The sequence below is a fragment of the Salvelinus alpinus genome, chromosome 13 (assembly GCF_045679555.1).
Source record: "Salvelinus alpinus chromosome 13, SLU_Salpinus.1, whole genome shotgun sequence".
Taxonomy (NCBI): Eukaryota; Metazoa; Chordata; class Actinopteri; order Salmoniformes; family Salmonidae; genus Salvelinus; species Salvelinus alpinus.
In genome coordinates, this window is record NC_092098.1 from 50039741 (window position 1) to 50055068 (window position 15328).

Sequence of the window (15328 nt, forward strand, 5' to 3'; positions counted from 1 at the left end):
TTCTACCTTCTCCCCTGCAGTCCCATCGATATAGGGGCGTGCTCCCTCTGCTGTTTCCTGATGTCCAAAATCAGCTCCTTAGTTCTGTTGACGTTGAGGGAGAGGTTATTTTCCTGGCACCATTCCGCGATTCCGGTGTTGTTTCCTACCTTCACTACGTGGGGATGCCCTTCAGGAAGTCCAGGACCCAGTTGCACAGGACGATGTTTAGACCCAGGGCCCCAAGCTTAATGATGAGCTTGGAGGGTACTATAGTGTTAAATGCTGAGCTGTAATCAATGAACAGCATTCTTACACAGGTATTCCTCTTGTTCAGATGGGATAGAGCAGTGTGCAGTGCGATGGCGATTGCATCATCCGTGGATCTATTGGGGCGGTAAGCAAATTGAAGTGTGTCTAGGGTGTCAGGTAAGGTAGAGGTGATATAATCCTTAACTAGCCTCTCAAAGCACTTCATGATGACAGAAGTGAGTGCTACGGGGTGATAGTTATTTAGTTCAGTTACTTTTGCTTTCTTGGGTACAGGAACAATGGTGGACGTCTTGAAGCAAGTGGGGACAGCAGACTGGGATAGGGAGAGAATGAATATGTCCGTAAACACTGCAGCCAGCTGGTCTGTGTATGCTTTGAGGACGCGGCTATGGATGCCCGTCAGCGAGAGTTAACACGCTTAAATGTCTTACTCACGTCGGCCACGGAGAACGAGAGCCCACAGCCACAGTCCTTGGGAGTGGGCCGCATTGGTGGCACTGTGTTATCCTCAAAGCGGGCGAAGATGGTGTTTAGCTTGTCTGGGAGCAAGAAGTTGGTGTCCGCGACGTGACTGGTTTTCCCTTTGTAATCCATGATTGTCTGTAGACCCTGCCACATAAGTCTTGTGTCTGAGCCGTTGAATTGTGCCTCCACTTTGTCTCTGTACTGACGTTTTGTCTGTTTGATTGCCTTATGGAGGTAATAACTACACTCTTTGTATTCAACCATATTCCCAGTCATCTTCGCATGGTTAAATGCAATGGATCGCACTTTCATTTTTGCGCGAATGCCGCCATCTATCCACGGTTTCTGGTTTGGGTAGGTTTTAATAGTCACCGTGGGAACAACATCCCCTATACACTTCCTGATGAACTCAGTCACTGTGTCCGTGTAAGCGGCAATGTTATTCTCAAAGGCTCCCCGGAACATATCCCGCATGATCAAAACAATCTTGAAGCATGGATTCCGATTGGTCAGACCCGTGTTGAATAGATCTTAGCACAGGTACTTCCTTTTTGAGTTTCTGCCTATAGGAAGGAAGGAGAAAAATTGAGTCGCGATCTAATTTGCCAAAGGGAGGGCGGGGGAGGGCCTTGTAGGCATCTTGAAAAGGCGAGTAGCAGTGATCCAGTGTTTTTCCTAAGCAAGTAGCACAGTCAATGTGTTGATAGAATTTCGGTAGCGTTTTCCTCAAATTTGCTTTGTTTACATCTTTATTCCTGTCTGCGTGATGAACTGAGAACCCAGCTGGCTGTATGGACGGGGACAGTATATCCCGAGAGAACCATGATTCAGTGAAACAGAGTATGTTACAGTCACTGATGTCTCTCTGGAAAGAGATCCTCGCCCTGAGCTCGTCTAATTTATTGTCCAGAGACTGAACATTAGGGAGAAATATACTCAGAAGCGGTGGATGGTGTGCCTCCTGAGTCGGACTAGAAGTTCACTCCGAATACCTCGTCTCCGCCGTCGGCGACTTGGAGCAGCCTCTGGGATAAGTTAAATTGCCCTGGGGGGGTACGAACAAAGGATCCAATTCAGGAAAGTTGTATTCCTGGCCGTAATGCTGGTGAGTTACCGCCGCTCTGATATCCAAAAGTTATTTCCGGCTGTATGTAATATCACAAAAAACATTCTGGGCTGATAATGTAAGAAATAACACACACACAAAAAAAATACTGCATAAATTACTTAGGATCTAGAAGGAGAGCTGCCATGTCTGTTGACGCAATCTTGTGCATCACGGTGGCAGCATCATTATATGGGGATGTTTTTCAGCAGCAGGGACTGGGAGACTAGTCAGGATTGAGGGAAAGATGAACGGAGCAAAGTACAGAGGGATCCTTGATGTAAACCTGCTCCAGAGCACTAAGGACCTCAGACTGGGGTGAAGGGTCAGCTTCCAACAAGACAACGACTCTATGTCCTTGAGTGGCCCAGCCAGAGCCCGGACTTGAACCCGATCGAACATCTCTGGAGAGACTTGAAAATAGCTGTGCAGCGACGCTCCCCATCCAACCTGACAGAGCTTGAGAGGATCTACAGAGAAGAATGGGAGAAACTCCCCAAATACAGGTGCGCCAAGCTTGTAGCGTCATACCCAAGAAGACTCGAGGTTGTAATCGCTGCCAAAGGTGCTTCAACAAAGTACTGAGTAAAGGGTCTGAATACTTACAGTATGTAAATGTGAATACTTACGTTTTTTTTTTATACATTTGCAAAAATTTCATTTTTTTTTTTTGCTTTGTCATTATGGGGTATCTTGTTTAGATTGATGAGGGGAAAAAATATTTAATCAATTTTAGAATAAAGCTGTAACGTTACAAAATGTGGAAAAAGTCAATACTTTCCAAATGCACTGTACATGTATAATTTCTCCCATTCCTCTCACAGGAGGTTGGTGGCACCTTAATTGGGAGGAACGGGCTTGTTGTAATGACAGGAGCGAAATCAGTGGAATGGTATTAAATACATCAAACACATGGTTTGCAGGTATTTGATGCCATTCCATTTTCTCCGTTCCGGACATTATTATAAGACGCTCTCACCTCAGCAGCCTCCACTGATATAGTTATATACACACACAGACAAAGTGTACAAAACATTAGGAACACCTTCCTAATATTGAATTACAGACGCTTTTGCCTTCAGAACAGACTCAATTCGTCGGGCATAGACTACAAGGCATTGAAAGCGTTCCACAGGGATGCTGGTCCATGTTGACTCCATGTCATCCCAGAGTTGTGTCAAGCTGGCTGGATGTCCTTTGGGTGATTGACCATTATTGATACACACGGGAAACTGTTGAGCGTGAAGAACCCAGCAGCATTGCAGTTCATGACACACTCGAACAGGTGACATCAATAAGGGACCATAGCTTTCACCTGGATTCGCCTGGTCAGTCTATGTCACGGAAAGAGCAAGTGTTCCTAATTTTTTGTACACTTAGTCTGTGTGTATATAACTATATCTGAAACATGACCTCTGTGCAAATTTAGGAAAAGCAAAGAATGAAGAAAGAAGTTGACTTACCTCAGAACATTTTTCCATTTTCTGACCTTTGGTCATAATGTAGTTGGTCATCACCACAAAAGAAGAGTCTCCCTGAGGTGTGAGAGAGAGAGAGAGAGAGAGAGAGAGAGAGAGAGAGAGAGAGAGAGAGAGAGAGAGAGAGAGAGAGAGAGAGAGAGAGAGAGAGAGAGAGAGAGAGAGAGAGAGAGAGAGAGAGAGAGAGAGAGAGAGAGAGAGAGAGAGAGAGAGAGAGAGAGAGAGAGAGAGAGAGAGAGAGAGAGAGAGAGAGAGAGAGAGAGAGAGAGAGAGAGAGAGAGAGAGAGAGAGAGAGAGAGAGAGAGAGAGAGAGAGAGAGAGAGAGAGAGAGAGAGAGAGAGAGAGAGATGAAACAGAAATAGAAATGAAACAGAAATGAAACAGAATAATCTGTGAATGGACAATGTTGCAACTGTGATGGGGATCATACTCTGGACTTCAAAACTATTGTCGCTAGGAAATGTCCCGTCCTCACAGGAGGCTTCTGCGCCTGTGTTGAGACCTGATTAGAATTAGTTTTTTTTAAAGAAAAGCAAGTTGATTTTATTTAGGCAATATATTTTTTGATAGTTCGTATGATATTTTATTTATTTTAACCCAAATATTTTCCTTTTTGGGATCGTTATTATCCACCCGCCACAGTAGGTGGCGGAATGCACATCCAATTGTTGCGAACGACCCATACAAGTAGAATAAGAACTTCACCAGCCTGAAAAAGGAAAGAAATATCGGCGTCGCAAAAAATAAAAACTGATCCCCTGTCACGATCGCTCGTAGAAATGGACCAAAGCGCAGCGTATGTTGAGTTCCACATAATTTAATAAAGAAGTGAAACTATAGCAAAGACAAAACAATAAACAACGAACCGTGACTACAACACTACCTCAAAACATAAACAATATCCCATAACCCACTGGTGGAAAAAATGCTACTTAAATATGATCCCCAATTAGAGACAACGATAGCCAGCTGCCTCTAATTGGGAATCATACCAAAAACCCCAACATAGAAAAAACAACCTAGAACCCCACATAGAAAATATAAACTAGACTAACCCCCCGAGTCACGCCCTGACCTACTCCACCATAGAAAATAAAGGCTCTCTATGGTCAGGACGTGACATCCCCCTTAAAACCGGTTTCTTTCAATTGTTCAGCAACTCCGTTTGGAAGCCTATAATCAATCAATCGATCAATCAATCCAGTGTTTGGAGAGACGCACCGGAACGGGAATGCTTTGCGCTTATTCCAGATGCCTAACAGAGATCTAAAAAAAAAAACACTTTACAGATTAAATTCTCTCGAACCTTGCGATTCTAGGTCACAAACAGATGCCGCGTTCAAAACAACTGGGAACTCGAAAAATACGACGTCAGTGGTCTCCAGGTCAGATATTTGACACCTCTTTTCTCCCATCAGCCCCCGGTACTTAAAAATACAGCATTTGACAGTGCATTCAATGAAAAATAATAAACATAAGATCATAGACCAGACATACCCTTCTTGGTCAGTTGGAAAAAATAAATAATCTTACCTCTCTATCTACTGGGCTGTTCCCAACTAACTTGATAGTTCACTGGCCTAAATGTGTAACATTTGTTACAACATGACAAACCTTTTGTCACTGTTGTTATGGTAACAGACCTATAGCCCTCCCCGTAGAAATATAATGACTGAATTAACATGAGGGTGCAGTAAAATAGCCCTGGTCTAGGCACTTCCTCGTTCTAGTAACAATATATCTATGACCCTCGCTATCCGCTTTCCTTCTATTGGCCCTCTCCCTAGTCTTGACCATGATGTCATTCATGTCAATGTAAACTAACTCATATGTAGAGGCCATAAATAGCACAGTACATGTGGCCCTGCATTAATAAGGACTGGTACAGGACGCCTTCCTGCCTGGGTAACTGCATTAGATGTCATCAGACCTGGGTTCAGATACTCTTTCAAATCATTTAGCCGAGCTTGATTAAACTTGCTTGTGAGCTTGGCCCAAGCTTTCCAAAATGCAAACCTCGGCCGTCTGACACTCAAGGCAGGCTAATGTATTTGAAAGATATGAAACAGTACATAAACCCAAGTCTGGATGACATGCTTGAGTCATTTCGGTCGCTGGATGAAAATTGATGTGGTCACTGATTGTGACCACATTGTGACCACATCGGGAAGAAGTGGTTATTATCATGCAAAGAGACAGATGGGATAGCATAAATTCCTGTCAATGTTATAGAATGGCAGCTAATGGACAATGCAGTTGGTCAGTATAATTTAATTGTGGATGAATCTAATTAAGACATGTCTGTGTAGTGACAATAGTACAATACCATTTGTACTACTACTACTCTAAATGCTCAATGTACGACCTATTTTCATACTACTCTAAATGCTCAATGTACGACCTATTTTCATACTACTGTAAATGCTCAATGTACGACCTATTTTCATACCACTGTAAATGCTCAATGTACGACCTATTTTCATACTACTGTAAATGCTCAATGTACAACCTATTTTCATACTACTGTAAATGCTCAATGTACGACCTATTTTCATACTACTGTAAATGCTCAATGTACGACCTATTTTCACACTACTGTAAATGCTCAATGCACGACCTATTTTTATACTACTGTAAATGTTCAATGTACGACCTATTTTCATACTACTGTAAATGCTCAATGTACGACCTATTTCCATACTACTGTAAATGCTCAATGTACGACCTATTTCCATACTACTGTAAATGCTCAATGTACGACCTATTTTCATACTGCTGTAAATGCTCAATGTACGACCTATTTTCATACTACTGTAAATGCTCAATGTACGACCTATTTTCATACTACTGTAAATGCTCAATGTACGACCTATTTCCATACTACTGTAAATGCTCAATGTACGACCTATTTTCATACTGCTGTAAATGCTCAATGTACGACCTATTTTCATACTACTGTAAATGCTCAATGTACGACCTATTTTCATACTACTGTAAATGCTCAATGTACGACCTATTTTCATACTACTGTAAATGCTCAATGTACGACCTATTTTCATACTACTGTAAATGTTCAATGTACGACCTATTTTCATACTACTGTAAATGCTCAATGTACGACCTATTTTCATACTACTGTAAATGCTCAATGTACGACCTATTTCCATACTACTGTAAATGCTCAATGTACGACCTATTTTCATACTACTGTAAATGCTCAATGTACGACCTATTTTCATACTACTGTAAATGCTCAATGTTCGACCTATTTTCATACTACTGTAAATGCTCAATGTACGACCTATTTTCATACTACTGTAAATGCTCAATGTACGACCTATTTCCATACTACTGTAAATGCTCAATGTACGACCTATTTTCATACTACTGTAAATGCTCAATGTACGACCTATTTTCATACTACTGTAAATGCTCAATGTATGACCTATTTCCATACTACTGTAAATGCTCAATGTACGACCTATTTTCATACTACTGTAAATGTTCAATGTACGACCTATTTTCATACTACTGTAAATGCTCAATGTACGACCTATTTTCATACTACTGTAAATGCTCAATGTACGACCTATTTTCATACTACTGTAAATGCTCAATGTACGACCTATTTTCATAGTCTAGAAAATAAATGCCTTTGGGTGTAACACAACGTTGAATCACTGAATCAAATACTATAAAACCAGTATCAATGTAATTGTTTTGGAAATCACCGGGATACTCAGGTAGATACCGTGAATAGATAAACAAATACCATATATCATTATAACAGACAAGGTCATCTTCAGGTAGATACCTTGAATATTAAAGGTAAATAGATACGGACATAAACTGTATAATCTTGATATGTGTTTTATCATCTTCTTACGGTTTGGCATTGATCTCCCTCCTCCTCCTCAGTCAACCAGTTCAGAATGAAATAGACCAACCGTGGCCACCCCTCTCAGAGTACACAGTAGTGTTTTCTTTATGGCTTAGACATGGGCAAACAACGGACTGTCACTTTGTTTACAGAGAGTCTCATGTTTGTCTCTATATTTGCCTAACGTGTGAGCAGGATCAGGGTGCGTACAAAAGGAACCACTGGTGAAAGTTAGGTACAGTTTCTCTCTCTCACGCCTGTTTGTTGACAATCAGGATGTGAGTGTTTTAAACTCCTGTCTCGGTAATCTTTATCTTCGTCAGTCTGTCAGACGTCTTCTGACTTCCGTAGATGAATCTCTCTGTAGTACTTTATACTACACTACTATTACAATACTACACTACTACTATTACACTACTACTACACAACTATTACAAAACGTCTACACTACTACACTACTACTAAACTACTACTACACTACTATTACAATACTATTACCTTACTACAATACTATTCCAATACTACTACACAACTATTACAATACGTCTACACTACTACACTACTACTAAAATAATACTACACTACTACTAAACTACTACTACACTACTATTACAATACGTCTATACTACTACACTACTAAAATAATACTACACTACTACTAAACTACTACTACACTACTGTCAATCAATCAATCAATCAAGTTTATTTTATATAGCCCTTCGTACATCAGCTAATATCTCGAAGTGCTGTACAGAAACCCAGCCTAAAACCCCAAACAGCAAGCAATGCAGGTGTAGAAGCACGGTGGCGAGGAAAAACTCCCTAGAAAGGCCAAAACCTAGGAAGAAACCTAGAGAGGAACTAGGCTATGAGGGGTGGCCAGTCCTCTTCTGGCTGTGCCGGGTGGAGATTATAACAGAACATGGCCAAGATGTTCAAAATGTTCATAAATGACAAGCATGGTCAAATACTGTTACAATACTATTACCTTACTACAATACTATTCCAATACTACTACACCACTTTTGCCTTACTACACTACTACTATTACACAACTACACTACTACTATTACACTACTACTAAATAAATACTACACTATTACACTACTGCACTACTATCACCCTACTACACTACTATTACAATACTACTACACCACTATTACCTTACTACACTACTACACTACTACACTACTACTATTACACTACTACTAAACTACTACTACACTACTATTACAATACTTTAACACTACTACTACAATACCACTAAATATATACTACACTATTACACTACTGCACTACTATTACCCTACTACACTACTATTACAATACTACTACACCACTATTACCTTACTACACTACTACACTACTACACTACTACTATTACCTTTTTACACTACTACACTAATATTACAATACTACTACTACACTACTATTACACCACTATTACCTTATTACACTACTACACTACTATTACCTTACCACACTACTATTACAATATTACTACACTACGTTTACCTTACTACCGTACTACACGGTAGTACTACTACTACTACGATTACAATACTACCACACTACTATTACACTACTACAATACTAAACGACTATTACCTTACTACACTACCACAATACTACACTACTATTACAATACTACCACACTACTATTACCTTACTACACTACTACAATACTACACTACTATTACAATACTACCACACTACTATTACCTTACTACACTACTACAATACTACACTACTATTACAATACTACCACACTACTATTACACTACTACCCTACTACACTACTGTTACACCACTATTACCTTACTACACTACTATTACAATACTACCACACTACTATTACACTACTACAATACTACACTACTACACTACTATTACCTTACTACACTATTGTTACACTACTATTAGCTTACTACACTACTGTTACACCACTATTACCTTATTACACTACTACACTACTACACTACTACTATTACCTTATTACACTACTACACTAATATTACAATACTACTACTGCAGTACTATTACACCACTATTACCTTATTACACTACTACACTAATATTACAATACTACTACTGCAGTACTATTACACCACTATTACCTTATTACACTACTACACTAATATTACAATACTACTACTACACTACTATTACACTACTATTACTGTATTACACTACTACACTACTACACTACTATTACAGAACTATTACACTACTACACTACTATTACAGAACACTGGTAGATGTACTGTGAGGCTCAGTTCCTAAAGGTTCTAGAGCTCTGTGACCTTTCATGTCATTCATTCATTCAGTAAAATGCCCTTCTTATAACAACACTACCTTAGTAGATCCACACTCAGCCAATGACCCACCTGTACAGGGAAGACATAGTCGGCCACGTCCCAGATCCTCTCCCCTCCGGTCTCGTTGGTGTAACTCACCCCCTTCACCTTAGTCAAGACAGAACCCACGGCCGTGTCTGACGACTGGTAGCCTTTCTCATAGATGAACACCCACCTGGACAGGACAGAGGATACCACCGGTCAATCAAACATTTTCAGAAAGCCCCAACAGTCGTTGTTTACAGTAACCCGGCCAAGACCCTAAAAAGCGGAAGAACAGTGGTAAGGAAAAAATCCCTGGAAGGCAGAAACTTTGAGAGGAACCAGACTCATGCTATTCGTTTCAGCGTTTGGACACCTGCTTGTCGAACATCTCATTCAAAAATCATGGACATTAATATGGAGTTGGTCCCACCTTTGCTGCTATAAGTGCCTCCACTCTTCTGGGAAGGCTTTCCAATAGATGTTGGAACTTTGCTCCTGGGACTTGCTTCCATTCAGCCACAAGAGCATTAGTGAGGGGGGCACTGATGTTGGGCGATTAGGCCTGGCTCGCAGTCGGCGTTTCAATTCATCCCAAAGTTGTTCGATGGGGTTGAGGTCAGGGCTCTGTGAAGACCAGTCAAGTTCTTACACACCAATCTCGATAAACCATTTCTGTAAGGACCTCGCTTTGTGCACGGGGCATTGTCATGCTGAAACAGGAAAGGGCCTTCCCCAAACTGTTGCCATGAAGTTGGAAGCACAGAATCATCTAGAATGTCATTATATGCTGTAGCGTTAAGATTTCCCTTCACTGGAACTAAGGGGCCCGAACCATGAAAACAGCCCCAGACCATTATTCCTCCTCCACCAAACTTTACAGTTGGCACAATGAATTCGGGCAGGTAGCATTCTCTTGGCATCCACCAAACCCAGATAAGTCCGTCGGAATGCCAGATGGTGAAGCGGGATTCATCACTCCAGAGAACGCATTTCCACAGCGTCGAGCTTAACCCTACTCCAGCCGACGCCTGGCATTGAGCGTGGTGATCTTAGGCTTGTGTGCGGCTGCTTGGCCATGGAAACCCATTTCATGAAGCTCCCAATGAAGAGTTATTGTGCTGAAAGCTTCCAGAGGCAGTTTGGAACTCGGTAGTGAGTGTTGCAACTGATGACAGGCGATTCGAACCAGGGTCTGGAATCGAACCAGGGTCTGTAGTGACGCCTCTAGCACTGAGATGCACTGCCTTAGACCGCTGCACCATTTGGGAGCCCAGAATTATTAAATTAGATGATTTAAATTGCAGACAAATCCTAATTGAACAACATGTTGATCTTGAAAACCAATATGAGAATAATACTGGTAGGGAAGTTATGGCACTTCTGTTTCCTCAGTATCATGAAGTGAATTCATATCATTACAGGTCTAATACCACAGCTCACTGTCCTAGTACTGATTATTAAAACACTGAACTTCAATTAGGTGGTCATAGGGTCACTAAAACCTGACAAAACAAATGTACTCCATATTGTTCAATGCCATATCCACATGTCAATTTCACAAACTGATCCTCAATGCCAATACAAGAATGATAAAATTGAAATAATGATTGTCAAATCTTTCATACCATATCAGAGAAATGATTATGAGGGTTGGTGAAATAACAACATAATTATATTCACAATGCATTGTTTAAATGTAATTACTATTCCTGCTTTACGTCACCTACTGTAAGTGAGGTCACAGCCGGTAAGCTACTACATAACCCCAATATTTAAATTGAAACACAAAATACAAACAAAACAGGGCAAATGATAACATTTAAATTGTCTATGCTAGTCAAAGTGCATTAGAAAATGCTTATAACAAAGACATCGTTACAGACTTGAAATACGTCTGTAAGTAACTGTGGACTGACTTGAAATACGTCAGATCAAGTAACTGTGGACTCGGGAGGGCTACTAAAAGTTGGAATATCAACATCGGCATGAGCAGACAACCCTCAGATGCAAGGCAAAACACATTCATCCTTAATAAAAGGTTAATTTACAGGAGAACAAATCTTAACATTTGAATTCTTAATATACACAATTGTCACTTCAATATTATTAAAGTTAACAGACAAGTGTTTAAGTTAAACATAGTAAACAAGAGTAGATATTGTAAACAAACAACAGGGAAGTACAACAGTCATTTTCTCTAAATGAAGAGATGGTTGTGACATTGTGTGGCAGATTGTTAAATTAGATTGCACTTCTTCAGAAAGAGGAAATAGACAATGCAATATCTTCAAAGTGTGACCAATCTGAATGTGAAAATTACAAAGCAATATTGCTAGTAATCAGTTGAGATAAACATAACCTAGATCCAGATGAACTGAACATGTCTCCTAAGTGTTAACTTAAAGAAGGGGGGGGGGGGGGGGGGACTTCACAATCATACACCGTCTAAAAACACAAGGTCCCTATTCTCATCTTATTCACATTGAGGCCTTGGGATTCAATACAGCACCAATACAGATAATCCCTGAAATAAAGCACCTTTTCCTGGTCTACAGAGTGGCTATTAGTAGCAGCTGTGGCTCCTCCTGTACCATTTTTTCAGTAGATATTCAGACTGGCCATTTAGTGGACTCACTATAGCCATGAAGAGAACAAGTGGGGACAAAGTGGTCAAATATGAGGACTAGTTTTTACCACTCAACTCTGTTAGATAAAAACGATTTCTAACAGCCCCCACTCTTCTGGGAAGGCTTTCCACTAGATGTTGGAACATTGGCCCGGGGACTTGCTTCCATTCAGCCACAAGAGCACAACAGTCATTATCTCTAGATGAAGAGATGGTTGTGACATTGTGTGGCAGATTGTTGATTTAGATTGCACTGGATTCTTTGTTTATTTCTTCAGAAAGAGGAAATAGACAATGCATAATCTTCAAAATGTGACTAATCTGAATGTGAACATTAAACCTGAGAATTGCAAAGCAATATACAGTTGAAGTCGGAAGTTTACACACACTTAGGTTGGAGTCATTAAAACTTGTTTTTCAACCACTCCACACATTTCTTGTTAAGAAACCATAGTTTTGGCAAGTCGGTTAGGGCATCTACTTTGTGCATGACACAAGTAATTTGTCCAACAATTGTTTACAGACAGATTATTTCACTTATAATTCACTGTATCACAATTCCAGTGGGTCAGAAGTTTACAGACATTAAGTTGACTGTGCCTTTAAACAGCTTGGAAAATTCCAGAAAATGATATCATGGCTTTAGAAGCTTCTGATAGGCTAATTGACATAATTTGAGTCAATTGAAAGTGTACCTGTGGATGTATTTCAAGAGCTACCTTCAAACTCAGTGCCTCTTTGATTGACATCATGTGTGTATGTCCTCATCAATTCTGCTGACCAATTCTTCCAAAGCTTTCATATTGTTCTGAATCCCTGGCTGAGCAAAAAGTGTAGTTGTCCTGTATTCCCGTCCAGCAGCTTAGTCATGCACCAGAAACCTCAACGTTCCTCTGGGTGTCAGATCATCAAAAGATCTCCACATCGTCCTCAGCAATTTCGGAGAGGAAGACCACAATGAATGGAGTGACCAAGTTGTTGATTCTCTGGACATAGCCACTGGCTGGATGGCGGATGGCCCAGATGAAGAGGATCTGCTCAAGCACCTCTTGCACCGCAGGCTGCTGGAAAAGTGGAATTAGCCGGGTTTGTACTCTGAATATAGATGTGGATCTGTCTATATGTGTCTTAGTAAGTCTCGTCTGTCCTGGAGTGGTAAGGAAGCCGAAGTACTCATCTCTCTTCCTCTTCAGCACCAGGTCTCTGCGCTCCATGTTGGCTGGGAGGTAACCAGAGAGGAGCCTCCATGTGATGGGCCTCACTTCTCGTGGAATGCCTGACCAGTTGTGCTTCCGGAGCGCCTCGAGGTCGGTGTTAGGACAGGACAGAAGGTATTTGTCCAATCGGCTCTTGTCTCGCACTGTCATGATTGGGGCCCCTGAGGAATTTTGGTCAGAGATTCTGGCGACCAATGGAATGATAGAACGAACTGGGAGAGACTGTTGCTTCTGCAGGGTGGAGCGCCCTGTATTGGTGTTGAGCAGGGCCTCACTGCTGGACTTCACCACCACTTCTGCCATTGATCTGTCCACAGTCTGTGTCCTCCTCCTGCTGAAGACAGACCTCTGCTGTTGGGGGAGCCGGCTGGTCTGCAGGCCCTGGCCCCGTGTCTGGCTCCCTGCCGGTGTCACTGGGTCGTTGTGAAGGAAGAGCAGGCACCTGGTGTGTGGAGTGCCGCCTTTTTAGACTTGAGATTGTATAACAGCACTTACAGTTGACCGGGGGCAGCTGTAGCAGGGCAGACATTTTACGAACTGACTTGTTGGAAAGGTGGCATCCTATGACGGTCACTGAGCGTCTACAGCCAAGGTTTGTCTATGGAGATTGCATGGCTGTGTGCTCGATTTTATACACCCGTCAGCAAAGGGTGTGGCTGAAATAGCTGAAACCACAAATGTGAAGGGGTGGCCACATACTTTTGTGTATATATAGTGTATGTTGCTATCAAGTTGATGCTTTTGTATCCAATGAAGATGCCACGTTGAACGTCACTGAGCTCTTAAGTACTTGGCCATTCTACTGTCAATGTTTGTCTATGGAGATTGCATGGCCGTGTGCTCGATTTTATATTATATAAGGGGTGTCCTATACCTTTTTATATATAGCGTATCAAACCTCAGGCAAGTGCAAAGGTCCATGGGTAAAACCAGCTTTCCTAGATGTCGGTTCCACATGACGCAAACAGATTTAAGACAAAGTTACAGTACAGCAGTGTTTCTCAACACCAGTCCTCCAGTACCTCAACAGCCCAACTCCAGTCCTCCAGTAAACTGTTGGGGGTACTGGAGGACTGGAGTTGGGCTGTTGGGGGGACTGGAGTTGGGCTGTTGGGGGGACTGGAGTTGGGCTGTTGGGGGGACTGGAGTTGGGCTGTTGAGGACTGGAGTTGGGCTGTTGAGGTACTGGAGTTGGGCTGTTGGGGGTATGCCAGCTGCTCATCAAAGAGCTTCTGCTATCCTGGCATCTGGCTCCAGGGGTCTCCTGTCGGAGACCAGGCCATCCCTCCAATACTGTTTTAATAAACCTTCATAATTGCATTCTGTCAATGTTCTTCATTCAGGTAAGGCTCGATTGAAATGTATTCACTCGTTCTGACCCTAACAGTCCAATATGCATCAAGACAGCTAGACCCTAACAGAACTGTCTATTATACATAAAGACAGCTAGACCCGAACAGAACTGTCTATTATACATAAAGACAGCTAGACCCGAACATAACTATCTATTATACATAAAGACAGCTAGTCTTTACAAATGCACATTTGTGGCCTGCTGGAGGTCATTTTGCAGGGCTCTGGCAGTGCACCTCCTTGCACAAAGGCGGAGGTAGCGGTCCTGCTGCTGGGTTGTTGCCCTCCTACGGCCTCCTCCACGTCTCCTGATGTACTGGCCTGTCTCCTGGTAGCGCCTCCATGCTCTGGACACTACGCTGACAGACACAGCAAACCTTTTTGCCACAGCTCGCATTGATGTGCCATCCTGGATGAACTGCACTACCTGAGCCACTTGTGTGGGTTGTAGACTCCGTCTCATGCTACCACTAGAGTGAAAGCACCGCCACCATTCAAAAGTGACCAAAACATCAGCCAGGAAGCATAGGAACTGAGAAGTGGTCTGTGGTCACCACCTGCAGAACCATTCCTTTTTTGGGGGTGTCTTACTAATTGCCTATAATTTCCA

General features: G+C 41.8%; 1 protein-coding gene and 1 pseudogene across 3 annotated transcripts in view; both read right to left on the reverse strand.

The window, feature by feature from the left end:
- LOC139537865 (P2X purinoceptor 1-like) overlaps positions 1–15328 on the reverse strand; it is a 43981-nt gene that overhangs the window by 17793 nt on the left and 10860 nt on the right. For all 3 annotated transcript variants that reach the window (XM_071339719.1, XM_071339718.1, XM_071339720.1), the window contains exons 2-3: positions 9568–9712; positions 3286–3357 (exon numbers count right to left, since the gene is read on the reverse strand). In XM_071339719.1, the coding sequence (XP_071195820.1) occupies positions 3286–3357; positions 9568–9712 (217 nt within the window). The remainder of the gene's footprint in view (positions 1–3285; positions 3358–9567; positions 9713–15328) is intronic.
- LOC139537998 (TBC1 domain family member 22B pseudogene) lies at positions 12808–13894 on the reverse strand (annotated as a pseudogene).